A 27,835-nucleotide genomic window follows, 5' to 3' on the forward strand; every position below is an offset into this window, starting at 1 on the left:
AACGAGCAGGGGAAGAGCCGGGAACCAGCCAAACTCCATGGGGAAAGAGCAGCTCAAACTCAGCTGTGACAGCAGAGCAGAGCTCTGGGCATCTCTCCACAGCAGCCAGGCCTCGCTGCTCCTCTTGGATTGCACAGCTGGAAAGCAGAAACCAGGCTTGGTGCTGCCAGTAAAGGGTCAACTGAGAAATATCTGGGATTTTATTAAGCAATACACACACACACACATCCCTGGCTGCACCAAATGGGGAGGCTGCAGGAGCACTTCTCTGCAGGCAGTAGCTTCCCCTCACTGCACCAACTGAAGGGATTATTTTTATATTTTTAATTTAGTGCTGAGCTCAGCTTGATGCCTTTACCTACACCAAGAGCTGAACAGTATCACTTTTGTTTTCCTGGGTCACACAGAGTGTGAGATTTGTGCATCACTTTAATGTCTGCTCCAGCAGAAACCTCCCATGTCCAAAATTTGGGAATCCAGAGAATGGAGAACAAGCCAGGCTGTCCCACCTGCCACAGCTGCAGATGAGGCACTGTGTGAGGCAGAGCACGAGCTTGGCAGTCTCAGCCCCAGGAATAACTCTGCCAACCCCCAGCGTGGCAGCAACAGGCCAAGAGCCTCACACCAAACCCTGCTGTTCCCATGGAAGGTGGAGCCTCAGCCTTGGAGAACCTCAGCTAAAAGCCCTGATATTAATGATGTCCCTCCCAAACTGCCTGCCCAGCTGTGGGAGCAGGAGGGGCTCCCTGGGCAGCCAGGGACACACGTGGGTGGCCACAGGAGAAGCCAGAGGTCAGGGCAGGCCCAAAGAGCCAGGGCTGGCCCAAGGGGCAGAGTAGAAAAGGCTTCTTAAAAAACACCCTGGGGTTCTGGGCTTGGGATGCTAAGGGCAGGGTGCTGCTGGTGTTCAGAGCACCCAGGTAACACAGCCCAGCTGCCTTTGGGCCTTTCTTGGGTTTCTCCCTCCTTCGGAAGCCACAGTTTCAAGCTCCAGCTTCAAAGAGGCAACTGAGTGTGCTGGAGAAACAGAACCATGGAATCACTGAGGTGGGAAAATCCCTCCCCAGAGCATCGAGTCCAAGCCGTGCCTGATCCCCTCCTTGTCCCCAGCCCAGAGCTCTCAGTGCCACCTCCAGCCCTTCCTGGGACACCTCCAGGGATGGGCACTCCAAACCCCCCTGGGCAGCCCCTGCCAATCCCCGAGCCCCCTTTCCATGGGGAAATTCCTGCTGTGCCCACCCTGGGCCTGCCCTGGCCCAGCCTGAGGCTGTTCCCTCTGCTCCTGTCCCTGTTCCCTGGGGCACAGCCCGACCCCCCGGCTGTGCCCTCCTGGCAGGAGCTGTGCAGAGCCACAAGGGCCCCCTGAGCCTCCTTTGCTCCAGGCTGAGCCCCTGCCCAGCTCCCTCAGTGTCCTTGCTGCAGAGAGGGGCCAGAACTGGGCACAGCCCTCAGGGGCCTCAGCAGGGCCAGCACAGAGAGAAACATCCAGAAACACAAACTGAGCTGTGCAAGAGCTGCCTCCAACCTCCAGCCCTGAAGCTGGCATTGAGCTGAGAGCAAAAAGCAAAGAGTTTCCTGGACTAGAGGAAATAAACCAGGAGTCTGTACTATATTCTTAAATATGGTTTAATACTCTTCTCCATTTCTGTACATCACAACACCAAGATATCACTGCTTGGGATCTCTCTGCAGAGGCTATATAGTATGCAAAGGCTAGGATCTCCCACCCCCACTGAGTGTGTTTGCATGTGTAAGTGTAATACATATCAGTATATATTGATATACACATCAATATATAATGCAATATATATCACTGAAGAGAACACATTGATTAAAGAAATACAAAAATTTGGCATCATTTCCAAACTTAAATAGTAAAAATAAAAACTACAAAAAGGAGCTGCATACCCTAATGTATCATGTGAAACAACAAGCAGTATATTCAAAAATGTAAATTTACAACCAATTTTTGTGGTCTTGTCATGTCACATTAGACCCATTTACAATGGCAAAATCCAGAACATACTGCTGTGAGGGCCAGGGCTGTGCTCAGCCCTGAGCAGACCCAGCCCCATCTCCTGGGAGAGATTCCAGCATGGATGTGGGGATGGCAGCGAAGCCACCGGCCAGGGCAGGGACCAGGGGACAAATGGTATTGCTCACAAGGACAGGAATTTTGGACCTCAAACAACAGTGGGGCAGAAATTTGAAGAGAAGCTCCCTCTGTTCAAGTGAACCAGGACAAGAGGCAAAGGTTTGCAGCTGGAACAGGAGCTGCTCCTGAGGGAAGCACCGGGAGAAACGCTGGGAGAGCGCCAGGGAGGGACGGGACAGGACCTGCCATGTGTCACTGCTCCATGGGACAGGACCTGCCCTGTGCCACTGCTCCATGGGACAGGAGAGGACCTGAGCTGTGCCACTGCTCCCTGGGACAGGACAGGACCTGAGCTGTGTCACTGCTCCCTGGGACAGGACCTGAGCTGTGTCACTGGGCACAGAGCCACTGCTCCATGGGACAGGACCTGCCCTGTGCCACTGCTCCCTGGGACAGGACCTGCCATGTGTCACTGCTCCCCTGGCCTGCACAGCCCCTGACCCCCAGAGTGTCCCCAGCAGGCTGGACACACCCCAAGGACGAGCTCCCTGACCTATGGATGCTCTGTGGAACAGGCAGGACACCAAGCCTGGGCAGTCTGGACCATCCAGAGGAGATCCTTTGCCTCCTGCAGGGCACATCCCCACAGGACAGACACTGCTGGGAGCTGGGTGTTCCCAGGGCTGTGCCAGTGCTCCACGGATCAGAGTCAAATATTCCACACTCCCAGCACTAATTCAGCCTTCACTCCACTGACTCAGTATTCCTGTCAAACACCCACTTCCATTTAAGACCTGTGGGCTCAAATTCACATAATCAAGGAAACCTTACGCAGTCCTAAAGCAAAAAGAAAAACTTACTGAGGAACAAAAAGCCAAGTGTACCTTACTTCACTGAAATCTCATGTTTATTTTTGTCAAGACTGAAAAAAAAAATAAATTCCTGAAGGCTGCACTGCTCAAATCCAAATTAAGCCCAAGACTCCAGCAGCATTTTCATTGCAATCCATGAAGTGCATTTCCTAGTTTGTAAGAGCAGTGTTTCTGCAAATAGATTAAAGCACGTTCGGCTGGTGAGCCTCCCCAAACCATCAGAATTTGCAAGCCACATGTAATGAACCAGCACTCAGGTCAGTGCCTCCTCAAGCTTTTGAAGAGAATTATGGCTCCAACCTCGTTCCATTTCTTCTGCAGGCTAAGCTGAGAATGCCATGTAAATGGGTCACGGCGCTGCCAAATGCAGCAATTGATTTCTCCAATCAAAGTATAAAGAAACAAACCAGTAGGATCTTACTTCTATTAATTTTGGAAGGAAGAGGTTTACAGCAGTTAATGTATCATGAAGGTTAAAAAAATCATTTCCATAAAATACAAGAGCAACCAATTTCACCATTGAGTAAAAGTAAAAACTGGGATTCTTTTTAAATTAGTCCAGAGTGGCATATAGGAACTTAGTAGTTTGCTGCTGTACTGACACTATGACAAATCAAAGTGTAGGGTTTTGCTTTCTTAAATCCAAATGCTCGCGGATCAAGTTCTGGAAATGTTCCAATTCTAAGGCAGGGATCAGTTGTGTTTTCCACCATGAGTTTGCTCCTTGGGTTGGATGCTGGAGGGGCGAGGCACGTGTTGCCGGACCCAGCTCGACTACCTAGTAGTCATCAAGGTCAAAAAATTCATCGTCTCCTCCTTGGTATTCCATGCCCTGGAAGTCCACCCGGTACCGCAAGATACCTGCAAAGAAACATGTTGTGGTGTGCTGTAGTGTCCCATTTTGGCCTTCCAGGTCATTCCCCCAGGTGTGCCCATGCCTCTCTCCCTTCCCCCTTGCCCCCATGCTGAGTGAGTCCTGTCAATCAGGCTGAACATTCCAGCAAGGCGTCGTGTGGTTGGTCAAGTTCAAAGGATGCCCCTATGCCCAGGGGTCATTGGCCTGTCTGGGTGTCATCTTCCCCTGAGACCCTGCCCCTCTCACCTGGTTGGTGGCTCACCTGTCCCTCCCCTCCCCTGTCCCTGAGCTTAAAAGGTGATCAGACCATGCGGGGGGATTCTGTTGGAGCAGTTGCTCACGTTCAGACCTCTGGAACCATGGAATAAACCTCTGGACATTAAACCCTCCAGCAGAATCCTCTCCTTTTTCTCTTCACCATTGCCTGAAGCCATTCCTCCTGAGGTAAATGGGGTTCCTAACAAGCCTGGACTTGTTCAGTGCCCAGCTGCAACCACCAGCAAGCCAAGGTATCTCTGGGGTGATACACCGCAGCTGCTGCCTTTGGCCCAGCAGCGAGGGTCAGACTGGCCCAGGCACAACCTAACTGGGAATATTGGGAGCCTTTTCCCAATAGAAACAGCCTTTAGCTCCCCCAGGCACAGCTCCTCACTCAGCCCTGGCAGCTGGGAGGGAAATGCCCCAGGGAATTCATTCCGTGCCCCAGGGAGGCTGCCCAGCCTGGCCAGAGTCCTGCTGGAAAAGCTGAGCCTGTTCTGGGGCTGCATCTCCACAACACCAGGGGCACATCCCTGCTCCAGGGTCACTGCCCACACCCAGCCTGGCAGCGAAATCCACAGGGCAGCTGGCACTGCAGCTACTTTTGCAATGCAGTAAGAGCAGGATTTATGTCTGTTTTCCTTTTCCTACCTCAAACACCAACCCAGGGCTCTGGAAATCCTGTATCCCTGGAATCACTCACTGAGGTGAAGGAGATTTGCAAGGACATTTCCTTTCCAGCCTACAGGGCATGGGAGCAAAGAGGATCCCACCATGCAATGAGGCTGGATCTGGCAGGAAATGAGAGACTCCTGGAATTACAAACCCTGAAACTTGGAAACCTTGCTCCTTATGGAGCCAAACAATCCCAGGTTCTTTCCTCTCAACTGGTGCTCTCTGTAACCTAGAAATTCCCCTTTAAAATGCCCTTCTCCCTGGTTCCCACCACCAGAGCTGAGCCCAGCCAGTAGCACAGCTCTGCTGGAACCCCAGCCCAGGCAGGACGTGGACCATGGCACTGCTGGGGTTCCCAGGCTGGCACAGGAGCCACCTGCACTCTGCCAGGCCTGGCTGATGCCAGGGAGCTGCAGAGCAGGACTGGCTCCCAGAGGCCTCACTGCTCCCCAGGATGGACTAAAACCACTTTTCTTTTGAAAAGAAGCAGAAGATCAGGGAGGCTCTGAGAGATGAGCAACAGCTCCAAGTGCTTCAGGAACAGGGCTGGGGTTGTCAGAGCCCCAGGGCAGGGCAGGGGCTGCCACCAAGGCCCTGTGCACACAGAGCCAGGGCCCTCCTGAGCTCCAGCAGCTGCACAGGGGCACAGCCCATCCCTGAGCCCTGCACAGCACACAGGCATTGAGGAACACAGCTGGAAAATGACAGGACCCAGCAAGGATCACCATCCTGCTGGACAGGGAATGAATCCACCCTGCTGAACACAACTGTTCCTCAAACTGGTTTCAAGACTGCCAGGAATAAGATTAATCCCACTCATGTTGGCAGCAGGTTATCAAACCAACCACTAAATAACACAAACAGATTTTCCTCTTGCAGTTTACCTCCAATTCCTCCAAATCCTTTCACAAATTGGGATCCTTCTTGTGATTTGTCTGTAACAATTTCCAATGTTGCTCCAAATTTCTTGTAGTTGTTTGCAAACCACTCCAGGAGGGGCATACTTTCTATGAGTTCATGTTCCTGCCCAGTCTGTGGAGACATTGGAAGGGAAAAATAAATAATACAGCCCTGTTACAGTCCCTGTGTGTTCAGTACTGAGAAAATCCCCTCCCAAGGTTGGCTCCATGGCTCTGTCAGCTGTAGCAGGGACAGCAGCCCTCCCAAAGCTCCCTCCACAGGACATTCCTGGGGGAAGGCATTCCTGGCACAACTGCACCAGGCAAGGGCAGGCACAACCAGCAGCTCCTGGTGCTACAGAATTAATCACTGACAGGGTTTTGGGCCTCTAACACAACATTCAGTGCAGAAGCAGGAGAAAAACTGCCTTGATGCTGCTGCTCCAGTGTCACTCCACGGTGCACCTCAGCTCCACTGCTCATTCAGACTTGCTGTGCCCCTCACCCAGCAGGAACACTGATCCATGCAAGCACAGAGCCCAAAGGCACCATTTCCTGAGCAGGAAGTGCAGTGATTATTGTGGAACAGAAGCCCCTCACTGCAGGTAACACTGCAAACCCCCCATGCACAGCAGGGATTGGCAGCCCTCCCTCCAGGAGGGAACAGCTGGGAATGGCTCCCAGGCACAGCCCCAGTGGGACAGATCCCACCCTTTGGCAAGGGACATTTTTTCCCAGTTTATCCTGCAAAGTCACACAGACCCCTGGTGCACGAGGGCTGTTTGACCTGCACAGGCAGCAAATGACAGCTCCAGGTGTCAAAGGCATCCCAGAGCTGACACTCCCTTGGCTCCTGATCCAGGTCACCATTCCTGACCTCACAGTGGCTCTGCACAACCAAAGCAGTGCCAGTAAGCAGGAAGCAATGGCTCTGGGGCCTTGCCTGCATGGGGGCTACCAAACCCTTGGAGGTGATGGTTTGGTGGTGCCCAAAGATTGGCACTGCCCATTTACACAGCCTTGGCACTGGCAGCAGGGAAGAATGGAGAAAAGCAGGTGTGGGATCCAAGGGGTTACACAGGAAGAGCCACAGGATCCTGCCCTGAGGTGTCACTGAGTGCCAGAAGGTCACTGTGCTCAGGTGCTTGGGACAAACTTAGCCCAGATGTCCAGAGCTCTGCACCAACACACTGAGAACAAAGCCAGAACCCCAAAGCTGAAATACCTCCTTGTCTGTGAAGTGGGATTTATCCTTCTCTTGCTCTGGTGTCAAATACAAGATCTTCTCCTCTGAGAAGGGAGGAAAAAATGATAGTATTAGTTTGGGTAAGGCTACAAGATGCAGTTTAAAGACAGCAGGAGACTGAGCACAGCCAGCAACTACAACACAGAGGGTCTGGGCACCACCACTGCCTTCCTTCCTCTCCAAAGCTCTGTGAGCAACCCACAGGGCACAGCAGCACAGAGCAGCTGCAGAGCCAACACAGAGGGGCACAGGCCCTGCTGCAGGCCCAGCAATTGTTTCTGGACACAAGGTCCCCTCAGGCTCCCCTCTGGTACCACACTCACAAAGCTGGAAGGAGGCTCCAGGCTGGCCCTGGGACCAAGTGCCCCCTGGCACTGCAGTTCCCTCTGTGCACTGGAGCCCTGCTTGCTCCAGCTCTCCCCCCAGAGGCTGGGAAAGCTGCAAAGAGCCCTACACAACATCCCTGTGGTCAGACATCCTCAGGGAGCTCCTCCAGCAAACCCATCCCAGCCAGGCCCCTCAGGTGTCCCACCCTGAGAGCTCCCATGTCCCAGAGCACCACGTACCCTCCGTGCCTTGGCAGTGCAGGACGTATCTCATGATATCCAGGTTTTCATAGACTATCAGGATCTCTACTGCTCCCATTTCCAAAGCTTTTAGTGTATCTTCCACACCAAAGCAGTACTTGCCCGTGTCCTGGCTGATCTCATCGAAGTATCGTCCTGCAGGGCACACAGAGCCTGCCATGAGCCCCCAGCACAGCACACAACTCCAAACAAGCTGCATCTGAGTGCCAGGAACTGGGAGAAGCAGCTGCCACCACAAGGCCTGGAACTAAGGGGATCTCTGATGGAAGGACAGAGAAAGTCCAAGAAGGCTGGTGTGGAAAAGGAACCAACCAAACCCCTGCCCCATACCAGCACTTGAGGTGTGCAGGTGACAAAAGGAACACTGCAAGTGCCACTCTCAGGCAGCATGGCAGGGCTGGGGCAGCACAAGGGCACTGCCAGGAGGGTGAGAGCGGCACCTGTGGCACACACCTGGCTCGGGAGGAGGCTGCAGTGCATCACTTACCTATTAGCTTTTTCTCTTGGATGAATTTCACATTGGAGAGGACCTCAGTTGACAACTCAATTGCTTGATTGAAGCCATTTTCTCCTCCATATGAAATATCAACTAGTTTGAGCACTTTGGATTGCAACCGCTGAAGGAGAGGAGGAGGAGACAGGAAATGGTGAATCCAGCCCAGAGCAGGGCTCAGACTCCTCACCCTGCCATGGGAGCCACTGCTCTCACCACTGCACTTCACCTGAGGCACCTCTGAATGCACAGTACTGAAGCACAGTTTTCAGGCAACAGGGACCAGGATTAGGTTTACTGGAGCTCAATTCCAGTAAAGCTTCTGCTTTATTGGAACACAAAGAATGTGAATGCCAGTTCCAAACCAGGGGGGACAGATTTCTTATTAGCCCTATTTCAAGAACAGGAGCTCTCAGCTCCTTGCAGGAGGTATCAGAAATGGGAGACTCCTTTGGATGCATCACATTTTTAGTTTTGATCAAATCTCTTCAGAGGCCAGAGTTCCATTCCCCTGTACAATCACCACCCCAGCAGTGACACTCAGCCAGGAGGGTTTGCTCACCTGATCAAACATGTCAGACTGGCTGAGCTCAGTTTTGAAGTCGGCCGAGCCGGCGAGGACGAGCCCGGCCACGTTGACCTTGTCCCCGGAGATGAAGAGCTGCACGGCCGTCTCGGCCACCTTGCGCACGTAGTTGTGCCGCTTCTCCATGCGCAGGCGGGCGAAGCGCAGGGCAGACTGACCTCCTCTGCCTGCAGGGAGGGACAGGGCACCCATGGGGACACACTGCATGCCAGCAGCATCCTCAGGACACAGCTGGCTCGGAGTAACCACAGCCAAGGGCGGCTGCAGCCTCCTGAACTCAGCGTGCCACGAGGCGAGGCAAGGGCTGCCACGAACACTCAGAGAATAAAGAGGGCTCATTCCCACCAGGAGATTTTTCTCCACAGAGGAAAATGTTTCTTTTCTTTCTATAAAGACTCACAACTCTGTAGAAATGGAACATCTGAGCACATCTTCTCTCCCTGTACCTTCAAGAGAAGCCATCTCCTTTGTACACTGCCTCAAACGCTGCTGACGCAGCACAGCCCAGCAGTCTCTGCTGCACAGCCTCACTGGAGGCAGTGCTTTTGTTTCATTTTGTCCCATCCCACTCTACAAAGGACAGTGGGCTGGGAGTAACCAGCAGACAATTTGCTGAACTCATCAGTGGCTGGCTAGAACACAGCAGCACAGAGTGGAACTCGAATTTTCCTTGCTCCATGAGGCCCCATGGAGTTCCCTGCAGAGAGCAGCTCACTGCTCCTCCCTGCGGGGTGCACACAGCACCAGCACATCAAACCTTAATGACCCCACTGAGTGGGATTGCTGCTTGGGCTACTAACACTGACTTACAACTGTCCCAAAGCCAAAGAAAGGGTCAAACGCAGCAAGAAATAAAAAGTGCCACTTCTGAGATCAACTGAATATTGCTGTGATTCATTAATTCTGACAGAAGGCTCAGACTGGAGGCTTTGCTGTCAGATTCCAAGGGAGCACAGACTTGAGCAGAGCTAAATCCCCACAGGCCAAGTTCCACCCTGCCATCCCAGCCCAGGACAGAGGCAGCCCAGTGAGTTACCGTGCTTCTTTGGAAGATCCACAGTGAATTTGTGCAGCACTTCCCGCGTGTTGCCCTGCAGCGTCCCGAACAGGGCCCCGCTCCCGTCTATTACAATGAAGCCAAACTTGCTGTCGTCGGAGAGCAGCGCCGTGAGGGCCTGCAAAGGACACAGAGTGAGGGGCACAGCCCAGCAGCCCCAGCTCACAGCTCTCGTGGCTGCATTGGCATCAGTAAAGGGGAGGAAAACCAGCACATTAAGGAGCTGTAACTATTCCAGATCACTACAGAATCTCAGGATTGTCTGGGTTGGAAGAGACCTTAAGCACCTCCCACTGTCCCAGGCTGCTCCAAGCCCTGTCCAGCCTGGCCTTGGGCACTGCCAGGGATCCAGGGGCAGCCCCAGCTGCTCTGGGCACCCTCTCCCAGAAAGGAATTCCTTCCATACATAATCCCATCCCATACAACACTGTCAGGAGCACAGAGGAAACTCAAGTTTAATTTTGATCCCAATTTCCCAGCTTTGCCAGCTCCCCATCTGAGGTCACGGTGGAGATGGGCTCTGGAGAGTGTGAAGTGCAATGGATCCCACCTCTCTGAGGCTGCCTCACCTCTCTGGCTGGCACAACTGGAGCAGTAATTCTCCTGGCATTCCAACCAGGAAAGCAGACCTTGCTCAGTTCATTGTCGGTTCAGTTTTGTAGTCCAAAGCACTGACACAGCCTGCCTAGCACCACTACTGGGCTGCTGCACCTGCTGACTTCAAGTCCCACAGGCAGAATGATGAAATAAATCTACAGTGGCTGTAGCAAATTCAGCCTTACAGAGCACAAGGAACAGCAGCAATAATAGTCCTGTGCATAACTGGCTGTGGAGAAGACAGCCAGAATATTTGATGCAAAATTAAGTTATTCTTCAATTTTCCTCCTTTAAAAAAAGCAGCTGACTATTTCCCATAAGGTCATTTAAGTTGCCCAACCAAAGCACAGAGCAGTATCAAGGTTTTTGAGTTCATTTTGCCCAAGCATCCAAACTCTGCACTCCTTTCTCAAGGCAGTCTCTCAGCTGCTGCAGCCTCAGGGGCTGTCTGAGTGGGCAGAAACATCCAGCACACACACACACACACTCCTGCTCACTTACACATGCCCAAAAAAGCAATAGCCAGAATCCTCTTTCTGGCTGGCAAAACCACATCAGTAGGATGGGGAACTTGTCAAAACTCCAGATTGCTTGAAGTCACCAGTTTAACACTGCAAGTGATGGTGCTGGGTTAGTGCACGGGATCTGGAACTGCCTGCAGGGCTGTCAGCCTGATTACTGGGCTGAACTGACAGGATAAAACCCATCAGTCATCCTCTTCCAAAATCCACACTACCCAGGATGCAGCTCTCAAGCTTAGAAGAAACAGAGACTAAGGTTTAATGGAATCTCCTGGCCAAAGTAAATATTCTGTATTAATTCCTCAGCAGTGGGATGAATGAGAGGAGGAAGTGGCATATTACACTGCAATCTATTGAACTGGGACTGAGCCAAGCAAAACGTGGGACTGGAATGAATGCTCCAGCCAAGGTATCAGAGTAAGTCACTGTAAATCCTGCCCCTCAGACACATCAGGGCTCACAGCCCCTGGAGGAGTTACTTCAGTTCCACACAGGCAATAAAATATCTAGAAGATATCAGATGCTCTTGCCAGGCAGCACATGACTACAGCTCTGATTTCTTGCTTTCCTCTTATTTTCATACAGAACCAATGATCAGTGATTCCCTGATCAGCTCTGGCAGCAATTGCACTGTCTGACCTGTCAAGCACCAAGGGATCATTGCCTTTGTTCTGTTCCTTCAGCCTGCACTGATGTCCCTCTCTGCAGCCCAAAGGTGAAGAGCAGCCCTTCCTCTCACCTTCCAGGGGAGCTGTGGGTGCCCCAGCAGCTGCTCTCAGCTCAGGGGCTCCAGGCTCTGCAGCCAGAGAGGGGCAAAGGCAGAGCTCAGAGCCCACAGCCCCAGCAGGGCAGGCAATCCCCAGGGAAATAAATAACCCCACAGCCCCAGCAGGGCAGGCAATCCCCAGGGAAATAAATAACCCCACAGCCCAGCCAGGGCAGGCAATCCCCAGGGAATTTACCCCACAGCCCCAGCAGGGCAGGCAATCCCCAGGGAAATAAATAACCCCACAGCCCCAGCAGGGCAGGCAATCCCCAGGGAATTTACCCCACAGCCCCAGCAGGGCAGGCAATCCCCAGGGAAATAAATAATCCCACAGCCCAGCAGGGCAGGCAATCCCCAGGGAATTTACCCCACAGCCCCAGCAGGGCAGGCAATCCCCAGGGAAATAAATAACCCCACAGCCCAGCCAGGGCAGAGCACAGAGCCCGTGCAGGGAGGGGCTGGCACTGATCCATCACCAGGAGCAGCAATTCCCACAGATTCCCCTCAGGTCACTGCCTCACACCAGCACCAGTGGGTTTGCAGCTGCTCCTGGGAACAACCTGCTGGGCACTTCTGTACGGAATCAGTGTCCTGAGGCAGCAGCTGCACAGGAGACCAAATGAATTCATCTGCCAGAGCAGGAGGAAACCCAGCAGCCTCCCACAGCCCACAGCAGCAGGGACAAACACTTCCCTGGGCCTGGCATCCTGGCTCTCTGCTGAATTCTCTTATTTCCCTCTTGCTTTCACTCATCTGTGGACACAGGGACCCAGCAGAACTCCAGACCTGTGTCTGTGCACAGGTTTTTATTCCTGGGAGGTCAAAGGCATGTTGGGATTTCATCCTTTGTGGAGACAGAATAGTAGGGATGGACCTCACCTGTGCAACAAGCACACCTTTCCCTGCTGTACTCCTGCCCTCTGGAAGCCACTTATGGATCAAATCTCCACAGACCCAAACAGACAAGCACAACTACATCACTGGAGGGCCTGCCAAGCCCTGTCAGATGGGTCTGACAACAGGCAATCAAGTGTCAGGCCATACATTTATTATGGGAAACATAAAGGACATGAGGGGCACTGCAAACATTGAGACCTCTGCACCTGCCAGAGCCAGAACAGCCTCAGAGGCAATACACTGACTGCAGTAATCCACATTTCTTTCAATATGCCTCAAACCATTCATTTCACTTAATTAGATGTTGGATAAAAATAATCCCACTTCCCCCCAGACAGATTAGGCACATGCCAGTTCCCCATCAAGGCTCTCAGTTAACACATCTGATAGCATGGCAGGCAACACTGATAATATCTTGGCAGTATTTTAAAGCCTGACTTGCAATAGTATCTATGGGCCTCTGTGGTTAAGGAAAAACCCAGCCTTCCTCCAGTTACAGAGAGGAGCTCCTGTCTGGGTTACAGAGTCAGGGCTGGAGGAGCTGGGCAGTCCCTCAGCCCCTTCCAGCAGGCATTCCTCATCTCTGGCAGTCCCAAGCCACCCAGAGCCCTCCCCAGGCCATGTTCCTGCTGCTCTTGTGGCTCAAGCACAGCAAGGCCGTGCCCAGAGCTTGGCCCCTGCAATGGGGAGCTCTTACCTCCGTGTGGAATTTGTTGTCACACAAATACAACGACGTATTGATTGGTTTGAAAGGTTCAAAGTCAATGTTGACTTTCTTCTCTTTTCCTTCTTCTGTCACAATTGTTCCACAGTAAACAACCAGACCATTTGGAGGTACTACAAACAACACAATGCAGGTTTAGATCACTAAGGAATGTGACAAGCTGTACTCATCAAAAACTGACTGCCAGCACAATGAAATCAAGATCCCAGACTTTTCATTTTCCCTTTTCCCCACCTTATTCTCTCCCAGGTCTCTACAATGGGAAACAAACTCATTTAGTGCACCTGCAGCAGACACACAGCTGCCTCTCAAAGCCATGAGTTTGCAAGCTCACACCCCCAGAGAAGGCTGAGCAGCCCCTGAAGCTCTGCTGCTCCCCACACAGGGATCTGCAGAGTGCCCATCTCAGGGAAGGCCACAGGCCAGTGCAAAAGCAGTAGCAATGAACTCTGCCAGGGCTCATCTGACATGGCCTGGGTCTGTTTCCCCCACAATGATGGCAGCTGCTCAATGCCATGCTTAAGGCACACAGAAGTTTCTGCTTGACAGAATATTACTACTTTAACACAAATGAACTGTTGCAGAATATCCAGTTCTTAAGCCTGGCCAAGTTTAGCAGAATCAGCCCTAAGAACAGAATCATGACCCCATTCCTTTAAGACAAGGACCACCTTACTACTCTAATCCCAAAGTCCACCCCTGAAGCAGCCATCAAGGCAACATACCTGGAACATCAGTGCAAAACAGCAGCACAGGCCAACAGATTTGATTAGCAGCAAACTGCATAGTGCAGGAACTTAAGGCTGCTCCCAAGCAAGGGAAGTGTGCCAGCATCCACACAAGCTAGGAGTTACCTTTGTTATAGAGTTTCAGTCTTTGCTGTACAGATGTGATGGCTCCCAGCACGGAAAGGCGATTCACCCGGGACTTGATGTTGGAGGCGGTGCCAAACTCGTCCGCTAACATCTTTGCCACTCGTGAGATCTGGTCTTTGGGGGGAATGATCAACGAGATCATGCTGGTACCATTGCTGGGGAGGGAAAACAGGCATGTGAGCAGGCAGCAGAGCAACAAGCACCCTCACACCAAATCCCTCCTCTCTCCTCCCTCCCCCAAGGACGCTTCTTCACTGTCGCCAGCGTAATTCCCCTTCTGCTGGACAACAATGGGAGAGGAAAGAAAACAAAAGCAAAACAGGCTCTGCTTCAGTGCTCAGCCTCCACCAAGCAAGTCCTCCAAAAGCTGCTTGTTCACTCTAGGGCACTACATGGGAAGAAAGAACACATGTACAGAGCAAGGGCTGCACAGACCAGGGGCTGTGAGCAGAAGGAATGGAAGCTGTTCCCAGCAGAGATTATTTAAAACAATGCAGCCACATACTTCAAGGACATCTCAGAGCCCATTTAATTTGTTCTCAGACAACTGGAGCACCAAGCAGCTCAAGTGCTGTCTTTTAACACGTTGTTTTCCTCAGATTAATACAGAAAATGGAAGGGGAAGGATTCCTTCGTCACAGTGAGTCTTCTCTGCGTTCCCACTATCACTTTTGTCCCCAGAGCAGCTCATCAGCTCTGGCAGCTGCTTTAACTGAGCTGTGCTAAGCACACACTGCTGCTTCACCAGCACCAACCCCAGGCACAGAGTCAGGAGATAAGACCCCACAAATCACAGGACAGGCTTAAATTAAAGGAAAATAAGTTTGATATTCATTTTTCCTAGGGCTTTTGGGTGGGTCTTGCAGAAATCTTAATCCCCAAAGCTGCCTTGTGGTTCAAATCCACCCAAAGCCAAAAGGAAAATTGGGGAAGTTCCCATCTGCCTTCCAGCAGGTACCTCCCATTTGCCATTGAAGTATCCCAGATGTCTGAAGTGCTGCCTCTGCATTGTCTCAGATTTAACCCAGACCTCATGCTTCCCATTAGAGTAATGGCACAAAAATCAAATCCCTCATCGTATCCTCCAGCTCTCTCAAGGGCAAAGCAGCTAAGCTCTGTGAAAAAGCCTTTTCTCAGGATTCTGAGTCAGAGCACCAACAAAGTGCTTTTCAGACATCAAACCCCAGGGTTTTGCTCTTTTACATTTCTTCTGGAAGGAGCCTACCCCAGCCCCTGCTGGCTGCTGTTTCAGGCTGGCACATACCAGTGTCCTGCTGAAGTGTTTGGGCTACAGAGGCAGCAGGGAAGTGCTTTAAAAAGCATCACTCCATTAGCTTCCTTACACATCTTGTACAGCCCTCTCCCAAAGATCCTCAATCCAGGCCAAGTTGAAATGGAGGCTGGTAGGTCAAATAAGTCCTTGACCTTAAAGACAACTAATTGGTTTTAATATGTGAGCTCCCCATCCACACCAGTCGAAGTCACAAAGGCACACTGGCCTGTGTTATTCCCAGGAGGAGCTGTGAGCCATGCTGGCAGCTCTCAGGCTTGCAGGTCACCCCAGCCAAGAATACTCCACAGCCCAGTCAATTAGAGCATTACCCACCCAGTGAATGGCACCAGCCCTAGGGGACAGATAATGGCTATCACTCCCAGCAGGCTCCTTTGAGCAAGAGGCTGATCAGAATGAAAGCAACTCTTCCCCACTTCTGTGCAAGCAGCACTCCTGAGTTATCTTCTCCTCTCAAAGAACAAAGTCTTACAGCTTCCCAGAGATCAGAAAGCTCTGCCCATCACACCTAACTTCCTGCACCCCCTGAGGGCATCCTGGGGTGGCAGGTGGGAGTGGGACTGTCACACCCCTGGGCACTCCATGGCTCTCCTGCTAGGAAGAGATTGCACACAATTTGTCATGATTGAGGGCAGAGGGGAAAGAGCAGGGAGCAAGTCCTGTCACAAGCTGCCTGGAAGAAGAGCCCAATCCCCCACCCACAACCCCCTTGCAGGAATCTGCAGACCAGGAAGGCTCCCCAAGCCTCCTCTTCTCCAAGCTGAGCCCCTCCAGACCCCTCAGCTGCTCCTCACAGGCCTGACTCTCCAGATGCTTCCCCAGCTTTGTGCACAATAAGGAGGAAGGCTGGGTGTGCACTCCCTAGAGCAATTCCTCAGTAAAAAGTCATTTGAAAAGCTCTCTTCAGTTTTCAACAAGCCACCCCCCTCAGATGCCAGCCCCTGGCCTTGTGCTGTGTTCCAGTGCCCCAGAAACACTGGGGCCAGCACAGAGCACCCACTGGATCCTGCACACAGCTCCTCATGCACCAGGCAGGGTCACAGCACTGCTCCTCAGGGACATCCCACCCCAAGTAACAGAGGGGCCTTCACAAGCCTTGGGACTCATTACTGCAAACAAACAAATGTAAAGGGTCTCAGAGCATTCCCCGCATTTAAATCCCCAACTAGTTCAACACAGCACAGTACTGTGCCTGGGCCAATCCTTCAGCAAATTCCAGTCTGGATTTGTATCCAAAAGCACCTTCCACTACCAACATCAAGTGCACTTCTCAGGTTTGGCATGCTTCACCACTATTCACACAGTCAGAGCTATTTCAGGCTCAGACCAATTCCTGCAGAATCCAGCAGAACAGCTGGCATGCAGCTTGCCACAGGAGCCACCTTGCAGGCTGCTGGAAGCCCAGAGCACAAGGAACCAGCCAGCTTGTCACCATGTCCCCAGGCACCCAGCACTCCAAGGGATCACTAAACAAGCAAACAACCAAAGACTGAGACCAGCAAGGCAGCACTGAAGCAGATGGGCAGCAGCACTCAGGGTGGCTGCAGAACTCCCTCACATGCTGCCAACACCTCGTTATCTGACCATGCAAGAGCAGCTTTCCTCTCTCAAAGCAAGCTTGTACCTGTCTGAGACCCTAATGCAGTATGGCAGGGCCTAAAAAACCCTGTGCTGCATCTGCTAAACTCACCCCAAGGAGACAAAATGCAGCAAGGGGTTTCTAAGAAAGCTGCTGTTCAAAAACACTCAGTAAAAATAGGTTATTCTGCAGAGTAAGGTAATTTCCACGTCTCCTCTGGGTCTTTGCAGCCTCAACAAGATAAAGGGTATTTCTGCAAATCCCACCCTGTCCCCTCCAGAGCTGAGGGCTCCAGAGAACACTTACCTGGGAATGAGGGAAGGAATTTCCCCAGAACCATCCCAAGGCCTCCCAAAAGGGGGCACAGCTGCACCACACACCTGCCATGGGACACAGCCAGGTGATGTGCTGGGATCAGGGGCACTGCTCACCCTGGCAGCTGGGTGTGCCCTGCATCCCCCTCAGCACTCCTGGGGAAGCATGGGCCCCATGCCAGGCCATGTCCTGGCATCACAGCACTGCTGAGCTTGGCCCTGCTCACACACCAGTTCCACCACAGCAGCAGGGAGCTGATGCTTTTGGACCAAGCTGAGCCAGGGCTTGCAGAGCTCCAGGCATTGCTGTCCCTGCTCTGGCCAAAGAGCTGCCAGTGCCATCCAAGGGCAGAGATGTCTGTGATGTCTGAAGCACATCCCAGCCACAGGCCAGCACCACGGGTGCCACTGCTCAGGGGACAGGGGCAGAGGAAACAATTGGGAGCACGAGGGGCAGCGGCCCACACACTCCAAAGAAGCAAGGAGGCAGCTCTGCCAGCTCTGGAGAGGCAGGAGGCCTGCACTGTCTGCACTGTGGGCACTGCTCACAGTGCCAGCCCTGCCAGGAATGGGCAATTGGCTCAGATTTAGCAGCATTAGGTACCTCCAGGAGCGAGGACAAGGATCAAAGCTCCAATCTTCCCACACCACAGCAGGTGAGCTCTAGCTTTCTCCCACTGTGCTGGAGGGCTGTTTGAGGGAAGAAGGGAAGGAAAAATAAGCACATTTCACTCTTGGGACACAGCAAGTTCCTCAGAAAATCAAGGTTTGTGGATAGGACAGCCCTTCTATTATTAAAGCTCCAATGTTGCTACAGTTGGAATTTTAGACAACTGTGCCACCAACCAGCTCTCCCAGACACACAGAGACCTCAGAGCAACTGCTGACAGGGGATCACAGCGAGTGGCAGTGTGGGCAGCACTGAATCACCACTGACCCAGGGCCCAGAGCTGCAGGGCAGCTGTGCCACTCCTTTCTTGCAGCTCCTTTCCCTGCCAGGAGAGGAGGGACCCCAGGAGCCCTCCCTGCTGTGTGCCAGGCCAGGAGCACGGCTGGGGCCCTCCCAGGAGCAGCAATGGCCCAGGGGATGTGGCACCAGCTGGGTCCCTGCTCCCAGCCCATGCTCAGTGCCAGGAGTGGGGCCCTCTGGAGGCACCAGAGCAGAGCCAAGGGCACGGAGCAGGCACTGCACCCTCCTGGCATGGACTGCTTTCCACGACAGCTGCCAGAGGAGCCTCCTGCTCTGGGTGGCCATCTCACCATGTTCCTACCCTCCTGCCACCACAAGGAACAGCTGAGCAGATCCTCAGACCTTCAGTTCCAGCTGGCACCAGACAGGAACGTGGTGGTTTTCCACAAGGCTCCTACCTCCTTACACAGCTCTGTGCTGTGAAATGGGTCCTGCTCTGCCACAGCCCAAAGCAGCAGCAGCCAGCACAGCTCCCCTCCAGCAGGCACACAACCACAGCACTCAATCCACCTGGCTCCTGCAATTTGGGCTGTGAGCTGGCACGGGACAGAACTAATTTCACAGCCTGCTATATAAATAGCAGTGACTGGCCTGCCCTGTGCTATCAGAGAAGGCCTGACAAACAGCAGCTGAGCTGTAGCTGCTCCACAGTAAAACATTTCACACTAACAGCACACTGTGGAAGGTGGGATACAGAGGCAAGGCAGGGCAGTCATTCCCTAGGACTCCAAATGGGCTCATTTTGACAGGGCACAGCTCCATGAGCATCCTGCTCTCCCCAGTAACCAAGGGAGCACCAGGCCTGTGGGTGACTGCCAGAGACTGGCAGGAGCACAGAGCCAGCAGCTCCCAGATAATCTGATCCCAACCACATTCCACAGCCAGGAAGCTTTCTATGAACCAACTGTTGGCACACAGTGCCCCAAGCCATGGTACCTTCCCCAGGTACCCTGTGCTGCTCTCATCCAGGACTGGGCATCACTGGGCAGGCACAACACATGCCAAGGAGCCCAAGGAGCCTGGACAGCCAAGGCTAGCCAGGTTGTATGGTGGCTAAAGCAGTTCCACGTGCAGCCAGCTGCAGGGCAGATGCAGCAATGTCACTGCAATCCAAGGCACAACTCCACCAGGAACATCACAGAGGTGCCAAGGAGCTGCTCCTGAACCAACACCCACAGTGCTGCAGGCACGTGGCACTTCAGTGAAGGACTACACCCAGGGCACACAAAATCTGGGATGTGAGGAAAGAATATCTGAGGGTTTTTCGGGCTGTACCTGAGCACAGATGCTGAATGGAGTGCTATAAAAAGGACGTGTCCTTTGATAGAGGCAAGTACAAAATTGCTGGTTTGGGTTCCCTTACAACAGCCAGGCCATCTCACACTCCCCACTCATCCTGCCCTGAGTGCCAGAGCACTGACCCTGCCAGAGGGAAGCTCTACACACACTCCTGCAACTCATGAATGGTGCCTGTGAAACAAACAGGTCACAGCTGCACCCATTAAAGATTTCATGGCTTTCAATAAGACAAAGCCCTCATCAAACACAAAGTGCCTCAAGTCCACTTGAGATGCCAAATCTGGAGAGACAACAGCTGATGAAAGAGCTGCACAACTTTTCCTGGAAAACCTGCTAGGAAAGAGCAGGGAATCTCCAGATCCCTCAGAGGCCACATGACCTGGAAGCCAAAGACTGCACAGCCTGTAAGATATCAGCTGAATGCTCTGCAATAAACCCAGCAAACACCCCCAGCCTGACTGCTGCTTGGAGGCACCAGGGTTTGTGATGCCTCCACCAGAAACAATGAACATGGGCCCTGAGCACTGCACAGACACCCAGCAGAGCACACAGCACGGGGCAGCTCAGTGGGACCCAGCACAGCCCCTCTGAGGTTTAATGTGGAGCTGAGCCAAAAGCCAGGCAGAACTTGGTACAGCACAACTTCAGCAGGAACCCCACAATCCCCCAGAGGCATCCTGCATTTCACCCCAGAGCTCTGGATCATCTCCTAAAAGGCAACATGAATACAAGCCATCCCTCAAAGGCTTCCCTGTCACCCAAAGAAGGGTCTGAAGGTATGGAAGGGACCAGTTCCCAAGCAAAAGGAAGGCAGAGTTCACCTCTCTGGATCCACTGACACCTCAGAAGCACAGGAAAAGGACAAGATGGGGGCAGGGTGGGTATGAGGAGAGGATTTGCAGAGCCAGGAGACCAAGTAATTAATTCTTCAGGAATCCTTTTCAGCACAAGCATTTATTGGAGAAATTGAGCCCCCCTCCTCCACTGAACTGAAGAAACACCCCAGACACTGAATTCCTCCACCAGCCTCTGAATGCCACCTCTCCCCTGGACAAAGGAAAACCACTTAACTGCACAGCATGAGACCATGCAGCTATTCCACCATGGCTCACACAAAGCCAGCCTCTCCTGCTGCAGTCCTGCTCCAAAGCCCACAACAGGAATCCTGTACATCATTCTCCCCTAATGCTGGCAGACTGGATAGAAAAAGCACCTCATGTAACCAGAACCAGCTTGAAGCAGACACTCAGACTGGCCTGGAAAGGCATCCTGCCCTCCTACCCTCACCCACCACCTTCTCAGAGAGCAAAGGCCTCCAGATGCCAACCAAGCTGTGAGTGCCAGCCAGGGAGAAAAGCACCCAGCCAGAACCCACCCTGGGAAACACAAGTGAGCCCCAGTGCACCCCTGGCTCCAGCAGCCAGGGAAAGCTTCCCACAGGGAGGCAGCAAATGGCTGCACAGCAAAGGAGCAGAGCAAGGGTCGGGTGAGGCAGGGCTGCCCCTGAGCCCAGTGCCAGGACAAAGGAGGTGAGACAGGAATCAGGTCACACAGCACAGCCTGGCAGCTCTCCTGTGCCTGAGGCTGCACAGGGAGCAGGTGACAGAGAGCCCTTGGCCCCTGGGCCACCACACAGCACCTGCCCAGAGGGACAGGTCAGCAGCTCTGTCCCCACACTGGGGCTGGCTCTGATCCTGCTGCTCAGGCCACCACCAGCACCCCCATCCCACATCCCTGCAGCTCCAGGAGCAGATCCCAACTTCATCCCAAGCACTGAATCAGCACAAGTGCATCCTGCACACCCCTTGGAGAAGGTGAATCAATGCCTCTCCAAAATCCTTGGATCAAAGGCAACACACCACAAAACATAATTGCACAGGCATGTTTTGAATAGGCCTCATTGGCTGCATCTGACCTCATGCAGAAAGCCCGGATGCCCAATTACTGGGAAGTGGAACAGACATTTCTGCACTTCAGACATTTGTGACTCACTGGGAGGCTCAGTTTTGCCACAGCTCCCCTGCTCTCCCTCCTCCTTCTCCAATTATTAATGCTCCAAGTTTGAAAGACTTGTTGCATTATGCTAATGGGCCATTTGGGTACAAGATGTACACTGAGGGACTGAAACAAATCCAGATTTGCTTATTAAGATGCTAATGCCCCAGAGCTACATGGGAATAGGTGGCTAACAGGAGGGAAAAGAAATCCAGTTGCCACAAAGCCAAAAAAGTCTGTCCTCTTTTGAGGTGCTTGTTCCCATCTCCTACCACGTCATTCCTCAGGGGCTCATTCATTAGCTCGATGTGAATGATGATCTGTGCATGAATCACGCTGCTCACTAATGATTCACACAGTTGTAAAAGAGGTACCAGGCTGCTGAACAGCCACAGGCAGTCAGACACTCACTGGAGTTCTGATCTGGAGCCACTTTTCCAGCTCAGGTCCTCCTCAGCCACCTGCCAGTGAGCTCTCTCCAAACAGCACTTGCTAATTGTCACTGCACTTGCAAAGGAACAGGTACAGCAGGCAGGTGAGAGCCCAGGAGATGTTTTACAACATTAGACTGAGGCAACCAGCAGGATGTCAACAACCCTTTGGACATTGTCCCTGGCTTCAGCTTCCCTGGCTCCTCTTCCCACCTGGCACAGCTCTCTCAGACCTCCCACCCTGAGCACCACTGAAACACAGGACACTGCTTAGTCCTGAGAGCTCTGGTCAGCCCTGCCTGTATGAAATCCACATTCAGCCTGTAGCCCAGCCCTGTGGACACTGGCAGCCTGAAGAGGCCCAGCAGAGCAGGGAAATGGTGTGGAAGCAGCTGCTGCTCATCCCACGTGCTTTGCTGCCACAGTGCCCTCAGCTCTCCCTCCTGCCCCGCACTGTTTCTATTCCAGCCTCTCTGCAAACACCTCCTCCCTGTCCCCACAGCAGCAAAGGCACTATTGGCATGATAGCCTCTGCCTCTCACAGAAACATGACCTCCTCCAGGAACTCCCCCTGCCACAGGCAGCATGAGAAAGCACAGCTTGGAGGAAGCACTCTGCCTTGGGTAAGAACTTCAACCACAACCTCTTCCCTGAACACCCCACACTAAGGTCACATCACCAAGTCAGAGCAGAAACCTCACTGTCAGTAAAGCTCAATTCCTGCACACCCTCCTGCTCCCCCAGCCCTGGTCCCACCTGTGCCTCACACAGTGACAGCCCAGCTCAATCCCAGCTGGAGCAGGACCCTTCTGCAAGAGAGGGCCACTGGAGACACCAGCTCACAGGAGAGATCCTCAAGCCTCTCCCATGACTGGCACAACGTAACAGAGCTGCAGCCCAAATACCACAGCACGAGTTGGACAGCCAAGGACCACCTTGGCATGGCTCTGCCCTTCCCAATGCACCAGCTCACCCAGGCCTGGGGCAAGGCCTCCATCACACCCCCCATCCTGAGGGAAAGCTGCAGAAACAGCTCCTGTATCAAGTTAAACTGACCCAGAGCTCAGGTCCGAGGCACAGCCACAATGACAAACAGATGCTGATAAAGAAGGCAGGGAAAGAGATCTGCTGCCAGGCTGGGAGCAGGGGAGGGAGCCCCTGCACTGACACATCTCTGGCAGGGCAGGCAGACACCAGCCAGTGCTGACAGACCTCACTAAATGCTCCTCCTGCTGTGTGACACCCCCTGAGCCAAGAGAGCTGCTCTGGTCCTGCCTGGCCACGGTGGTGGGGTCACCCTAAATCTTCTGTATGGAGCAGGAGAACCCTGTCCCCCAGTTATCCCAGCACAACTGCACCTGCAGCACCACCAGCAGAACAACCCACTCACAGGAGAGTGCTGCAGGAGCTGTGCCTGATCCAGGTGGGAAATACAGCTCACTCAGGCAGCAGGAGAGAACCCCAGCACCATGGCTTCCAGGACTTTGTTCAAAAGAAACTGGGAGCAAGGCAAAGCTGTACAGGAGAGAGCTCTCACTGACCCAGTGATCCCTGACTGCCCCAGCAGTGGAGCGCTGCAGCCCTGCCCACAGTGGTGTTCACTCACAGCCAGCTGGGCTCTCAGGCCTCTCATGGAAAGGGCCCCCATCCTCACAGTGGAACAGGTTAAAACTGCCTTATCCCCCAGAACCATCAGCTCATCCAAGCCAATCTTAGCCCTGCCAAGCTGCCCAGTCCCAGAGCAGCACCATCCCAGCACATCCCACAACAAGGTGTTGAGAAGTGCAGCCTCCTGCTCCTGCTCCACAAGGCTGGGAAACAGCAGCAGCCTGAACCTAATTCCAAGGTTGGACTTTTCCATCAGGACCAGCAAGACTCCAGAGAGACTGCAAGAGAACCCATCTGCAAATGATGTGGGCAAATCTTTTCTGTCCAAGCAACAGGTGAGCTTGTTCACCCTCAAGCAGAACTATGCTCCATTTTCCAGGAACTCAAGCAGAACTTTGTCTCTCTTTGGAGGAGAGAGGCCTCTGTCCCTCATGGGGACTGTTCCTCTCCCCTTCTGTTTCTCCCATATAGCAGATGGAAATCTCAACATGGCAGAATCCAAACCCAGGCAGGAACTGCAACACTTTGCTTTCCTCCCAAAGACTCTGGAGACACCAAGATGTCCCCTTCTCTTGCCATTTCTCCCTCCTCCAGCTTTGAAACATTTCTTCCAGTTACAACCACAATAAGTTACTTGTTCAGACTTTGTTTCTGCATTCGCCTGTCTGACCCACCTTCCAGAGCACATCATTTGGGAAATGTCCCTCCCCACACCAGCCTCAGTTGTGTTTGCACTCAGTGCCTTCAGTGACACCTCAATCTTCACCTCCTCTTTCCCTGTTCCAGTAAAGTAACCAACAAGGGCTTCTGCTCCCAACAGAGCAAGCTCAGGACAACGGAGAGGTCTCCAGAGAAGATGTTCCTCAAAGTTTTCCCATTGTAAGGGAGCTCCACACCCTTCACTCTCACCTGGGGTCTGGAAGCCCATCTGGCTAGGCAGGTGTCAGTACCATTGCAAGCAGAGGTTTGCAGAGGAAAGCACTTCTAAGACATGGAGAAGTTTCCAAACATGATTCCAATGTGACATCTCAGGTCCTCTCCCAGCAAAGAGACTGCTTGTTGTTGCTGATACTTGATTTTGCCAAGCATTTACAGCTTAGATTAGCAGAAAACCCTGCCCATAGGCCAGCTAACTATTCAGAACTGCAGAGACCAAAGGAACAAAGAGGGATTGTCAATTTAGCACTGACACTGAAAAACTGCATGAAGCAACAGCAGAAAAGCCCCGAGAGAGAGAGAAGAAAGGAAAACACAGTGGCTAATGCTGCTTCTGCTTGGGCTGCAGCAGCCCCACAGAGAAAGACACAGCTGCAGCTTCTGGGGGGCCCAGTGTTTCTCCAAACCTATTCTACAAAACTGAACTGTGTACTGAAAGCAAAATGAATCCCTCAGTAGGGGAGAAGCAGAGATGTTGGATCTAAGTCTGAGCACTCCAAGCTCTCAGAGATGCATGACAAGGTTAAACTTCTGCCAAGGCCACAACTGCCCCATCAGGAGCCTTGCACTCCCATCTCCTTCTGGCCAGAGGTTCATTGCCTGCAGGGCTGAACTGGTCCCTGTGCTCCCCTCACACCCTGTGAGAGCCCAGCTACCCCTCCACCTCACCAAATCACAAACACCAACTCAGCCACTCTGCACAGGACCACACAGTGTGCAACTCAGCTTTGGAGAGCTGGAAGGAGATAACTTCTGGTTTAGGAAGCAAGACACAGATAACAGCTCCTCCTAGTCCCTGTCAGCAGAGACAGGGCTTTGAGGTGGGGCTGGGGAGTTAAAAATTATTTTTCATTGTTTGGGACTGACAGATTCTTTCTATAGAGATCAGTGAGAAAGGCAGATTTCCTTAGCAGGGCTGGGAAAACAACACAGAGCATTCCCACCAGGATGTTAGCTCCAGGTTTGAGAGGCAGCCCTACCCCTGCTGGCCTCCAGCTGATCAGCTTCTGGGAAAGCTGAGGTTTGAACCTTTCCCCTGGGTGCTCTGACCAAGCACTGCCCCTCTCCTCACCCATCCCACAAAGGCCCTTCCTCGCCTCCTGCAGACTGCACTGAGAGCCCACCCCCTGAGCTGGGTCAGAGCAGAGGGGCCCCCACACGTGCCAAGGCAATGTCTGCCTCCAGCTTCCTCCATTTCCCGTCCTTTGATCCCGGCAGGAGCAGCCAGCACACGAAACTGGGACACTGCTGCTGGGTCACTAATGGAGCACATGAGTAAGGCAAGGTGGGGACGCCTTCCCAGCGAGGCCTGGCCCTCCACATCACCCTGCTGCAAGGCTGTGCCCCTAACCCAGCCCAGAACAGGTCTGCCCACTGCACAGGAAGGGGAAGTGACTCCTGCAGAGGCAGGAAAAGCCTGTTCCACTGCCCCACAGCTCCTGTGCCAGGGAGCCCAGGCCTGCTGGGGGCTGAGGCTGCAGCACCTCTCCTCCTCACTGCACCCACACAGGGTCATTTGGGCAAGGCATCCCTGGAAGACACCAAACCAGCATCACCTGGCTCAGATCAGACTGCTGGCACCAGCACTGCCTTCCTCAGGAGCTGCTTCAGCAGCTGGCACAGATTAAATTAAGGGACAGCAGCATCACCACTTCCAGGAGATGTGCTGGATCCAGGGGGCACAGCTAAACCTCCTGCACGGATCTGACTGTGCCTGTGGCACCTCTACTGCACAGCAGAGCTGCCCAGGGATCACTGGAGGAGGGAAGACAGGGCAGACCCTGGGCTGTGGCCCCAGGAAGCTGACACCACAGGAGACACCTGCCAGGAGCACCCCAACAGCTGCTGGGACCTTCTCTGCAGCACTCACCCATCCCAAACAACACTGAAACGGGCACAGCTCAAACCAGGGAGAGACAAAACTCCAACTCCACATTTCCAAAACCCACCCAGGCTCCCTAAATGCTCTTGCACAAAGCTCCAGCGGATGCCTGGAGTTTCCCAAGCCCTTTCAGCCTCCCAGGACCCCTGTGAGCACAGCCTGTGCTGCCCACAGCACACACAGACTCAGCCCAGTGATCAGCTGGGGCAGCCAAAGTCCAGTGTGCCACAGAGAAGGGCAGCCCAGGCTCCCCACTCCCTTCTACCCCCACCATCCCTGCACAGCTGCTCATGAATCAGAGTAAAACACATCCAGGGAGACCTGTGACTCGGGATCCCCTCCTGCCTGGGTCAGTTTTCAGCTAATGATTGCACAGACCAAGCACCAGCACGAAGGACATGGCAGGACAGCAGCTCAGCCTCTGCCAGCTGGCCCCAAAACGATGCCAGTGCTGCCCCAGCTACAGCAACACCTGTTCAGGTGAGCCTGGGGAAATTGGAGCCACAAGGGCAGCTAAGGAGTGACCCCTCATTTTTATTTTACCAGGCTGTCTGCCCAGACACACTTTCTTTGCTATTTTACAACCCCAGAACCCTGAAGTCTTGCAATTCCTCAGGCCCAAGAGGGTTCCCAAACGATGGAAGCAGCCACTGCCAAGCTGCCCTCTCAAACAGGCACTTCTGGCATGGGGCAGGCTGCAGGAACAGATATTCTGGGGGGACAAAAAAAGTTAAAGTGCAAGGATTAAAGGGGAATTAGAGACTTTAAATTTCCCACTGTCCAAACTTTGGAAGAGCTTACTTCCAGGGAAATGGAGCTGAGCACCTTCACTGGGAGGGGAAGGAGCGAGAAAGATCGAACAACTCTCGGTAAGGAAAGCACCGAGTACGCGCTGCCCCAGCCCCTGCCCCGCCGGTCCCTTGGGAGCGGCCCAAGGCGGCACGGGGACAGAGGAGCGGCTCCCCCGGCTGGAATCCGCCTCCCGCCGGTGCCAGCTGGCACGGGCCGGCCGGACGGGCCGGGCACCGGGGACCCGCACCTGTGCCAGCCCCGCCGGGCCGGGGGCACCGCCCCGCCCGGGGCCGGCTGCGGGAGCGGCTGCGGGGCCGGCGGAGCCCGGGGCAGCCGCGGCCCTTTTCCCTTTTCCCGTGCGGGAAGCGCGGCCACGCTTGCACTCGGCCCTGCCCTCCCGCCGCCCCCCGGGCCCGAGCGGCCGCACAAAAGGGCCCCGGGGCCGGGGCTGCGCCTCCCGTCCCCCCGCGCCGGGCGGGCCCGGCCAGCGCCCCGGCCGCGGCCCCGCTCCGGCCGGGACACCCGGCGCTCCGGGGCGGCGGCCCCGAGGGCCCGGCGCTCACCCGCGGGCCGCCTCCAGGCTCTTGATGAGCTTCTTGATCTTCCAGATCTCCACGTTGCGGTCGGCAGCGCTGGGATCGTCCGCCATCTTCTCCCTCCTCCTCCTCCTCCTCCTCCTCCCGCGGCGGCAGGCGCTGCGGCGGGCGCGGCGGCGCGGGGCGGGCGGGCGGCGC

The 27,835-nt window shown here is 53.8% G+C and overlaps 1 protein-coding gene across 3 annotated transcripts; it reads right to left on the bottom strand.

The window, feature by feature from the left end:
* Window positions 1-1,608: 1,608 nt before the first annotated feature.
* Window positions 1,609-27,812, bottom strand: ETF1 (eukaryotic translation termination factor 1). Of its 3 annotated transcripts, XM_063168435.1 has the most exons (12): window positions 27,665-27,812; window positions 13,984-14,159; window positions 13,103-13,242; window positions 9,604-9,742; window positions 8,544-8,734; window positions 7,976-8,105; window positions 7,468-7,623; window positions 6,881-6,945; window positions 5,641-5,788; window positions 2,523-3,828; window positions 2,439-2,475; window positions 1,609-2,337 (listed from the first exon to the last, which is right to left on the bottom strand). In XM_063168435.1, the coding sequence occupies exons 1-10, from the start codon at window positions 27,748-27,750 to the stop codon at window positions 3,746-3,748; spliced, it is 1,314 nt and encodes a 437-aa protein (XP_063024505.1). In that variant the 5' UTR covers window positions 27,751-27,812; the 3' UTR covers window positions 1,609-2,337; window positions 2,439-2,475; window positions 2,523-3,745. The 3 variants fall into 3 exon arrangements, with proteins under 3 accessions (XP_063024505.1, XP_063024507.1, XP_063024506.1); XM_063168437.1 differs by having other exon boundaries at window positions 2,471-3,828; XM_063168436.1 differs by having other exon boundaries at window positions 1,609-2,369; window positions 2,444-3,828.
* Window positions 27,813-27,835: the final 23 nt, after the last annotated feature.

Source organism: Melospiza melodia, chromosome 14 (genome assembly GCF_035770615.1).
Source record: "Melospiza melodia melodia isolate bMelMel2 chromosome 14, bMelMel2.pri, whole genome shotgun sequence".
NCBI classification, from domain to species: Eukaryota; Metazoa; Chordata; class Aves; order Passeriformes; family Passerellidae; genus Melospiza; species Melospiza melodia.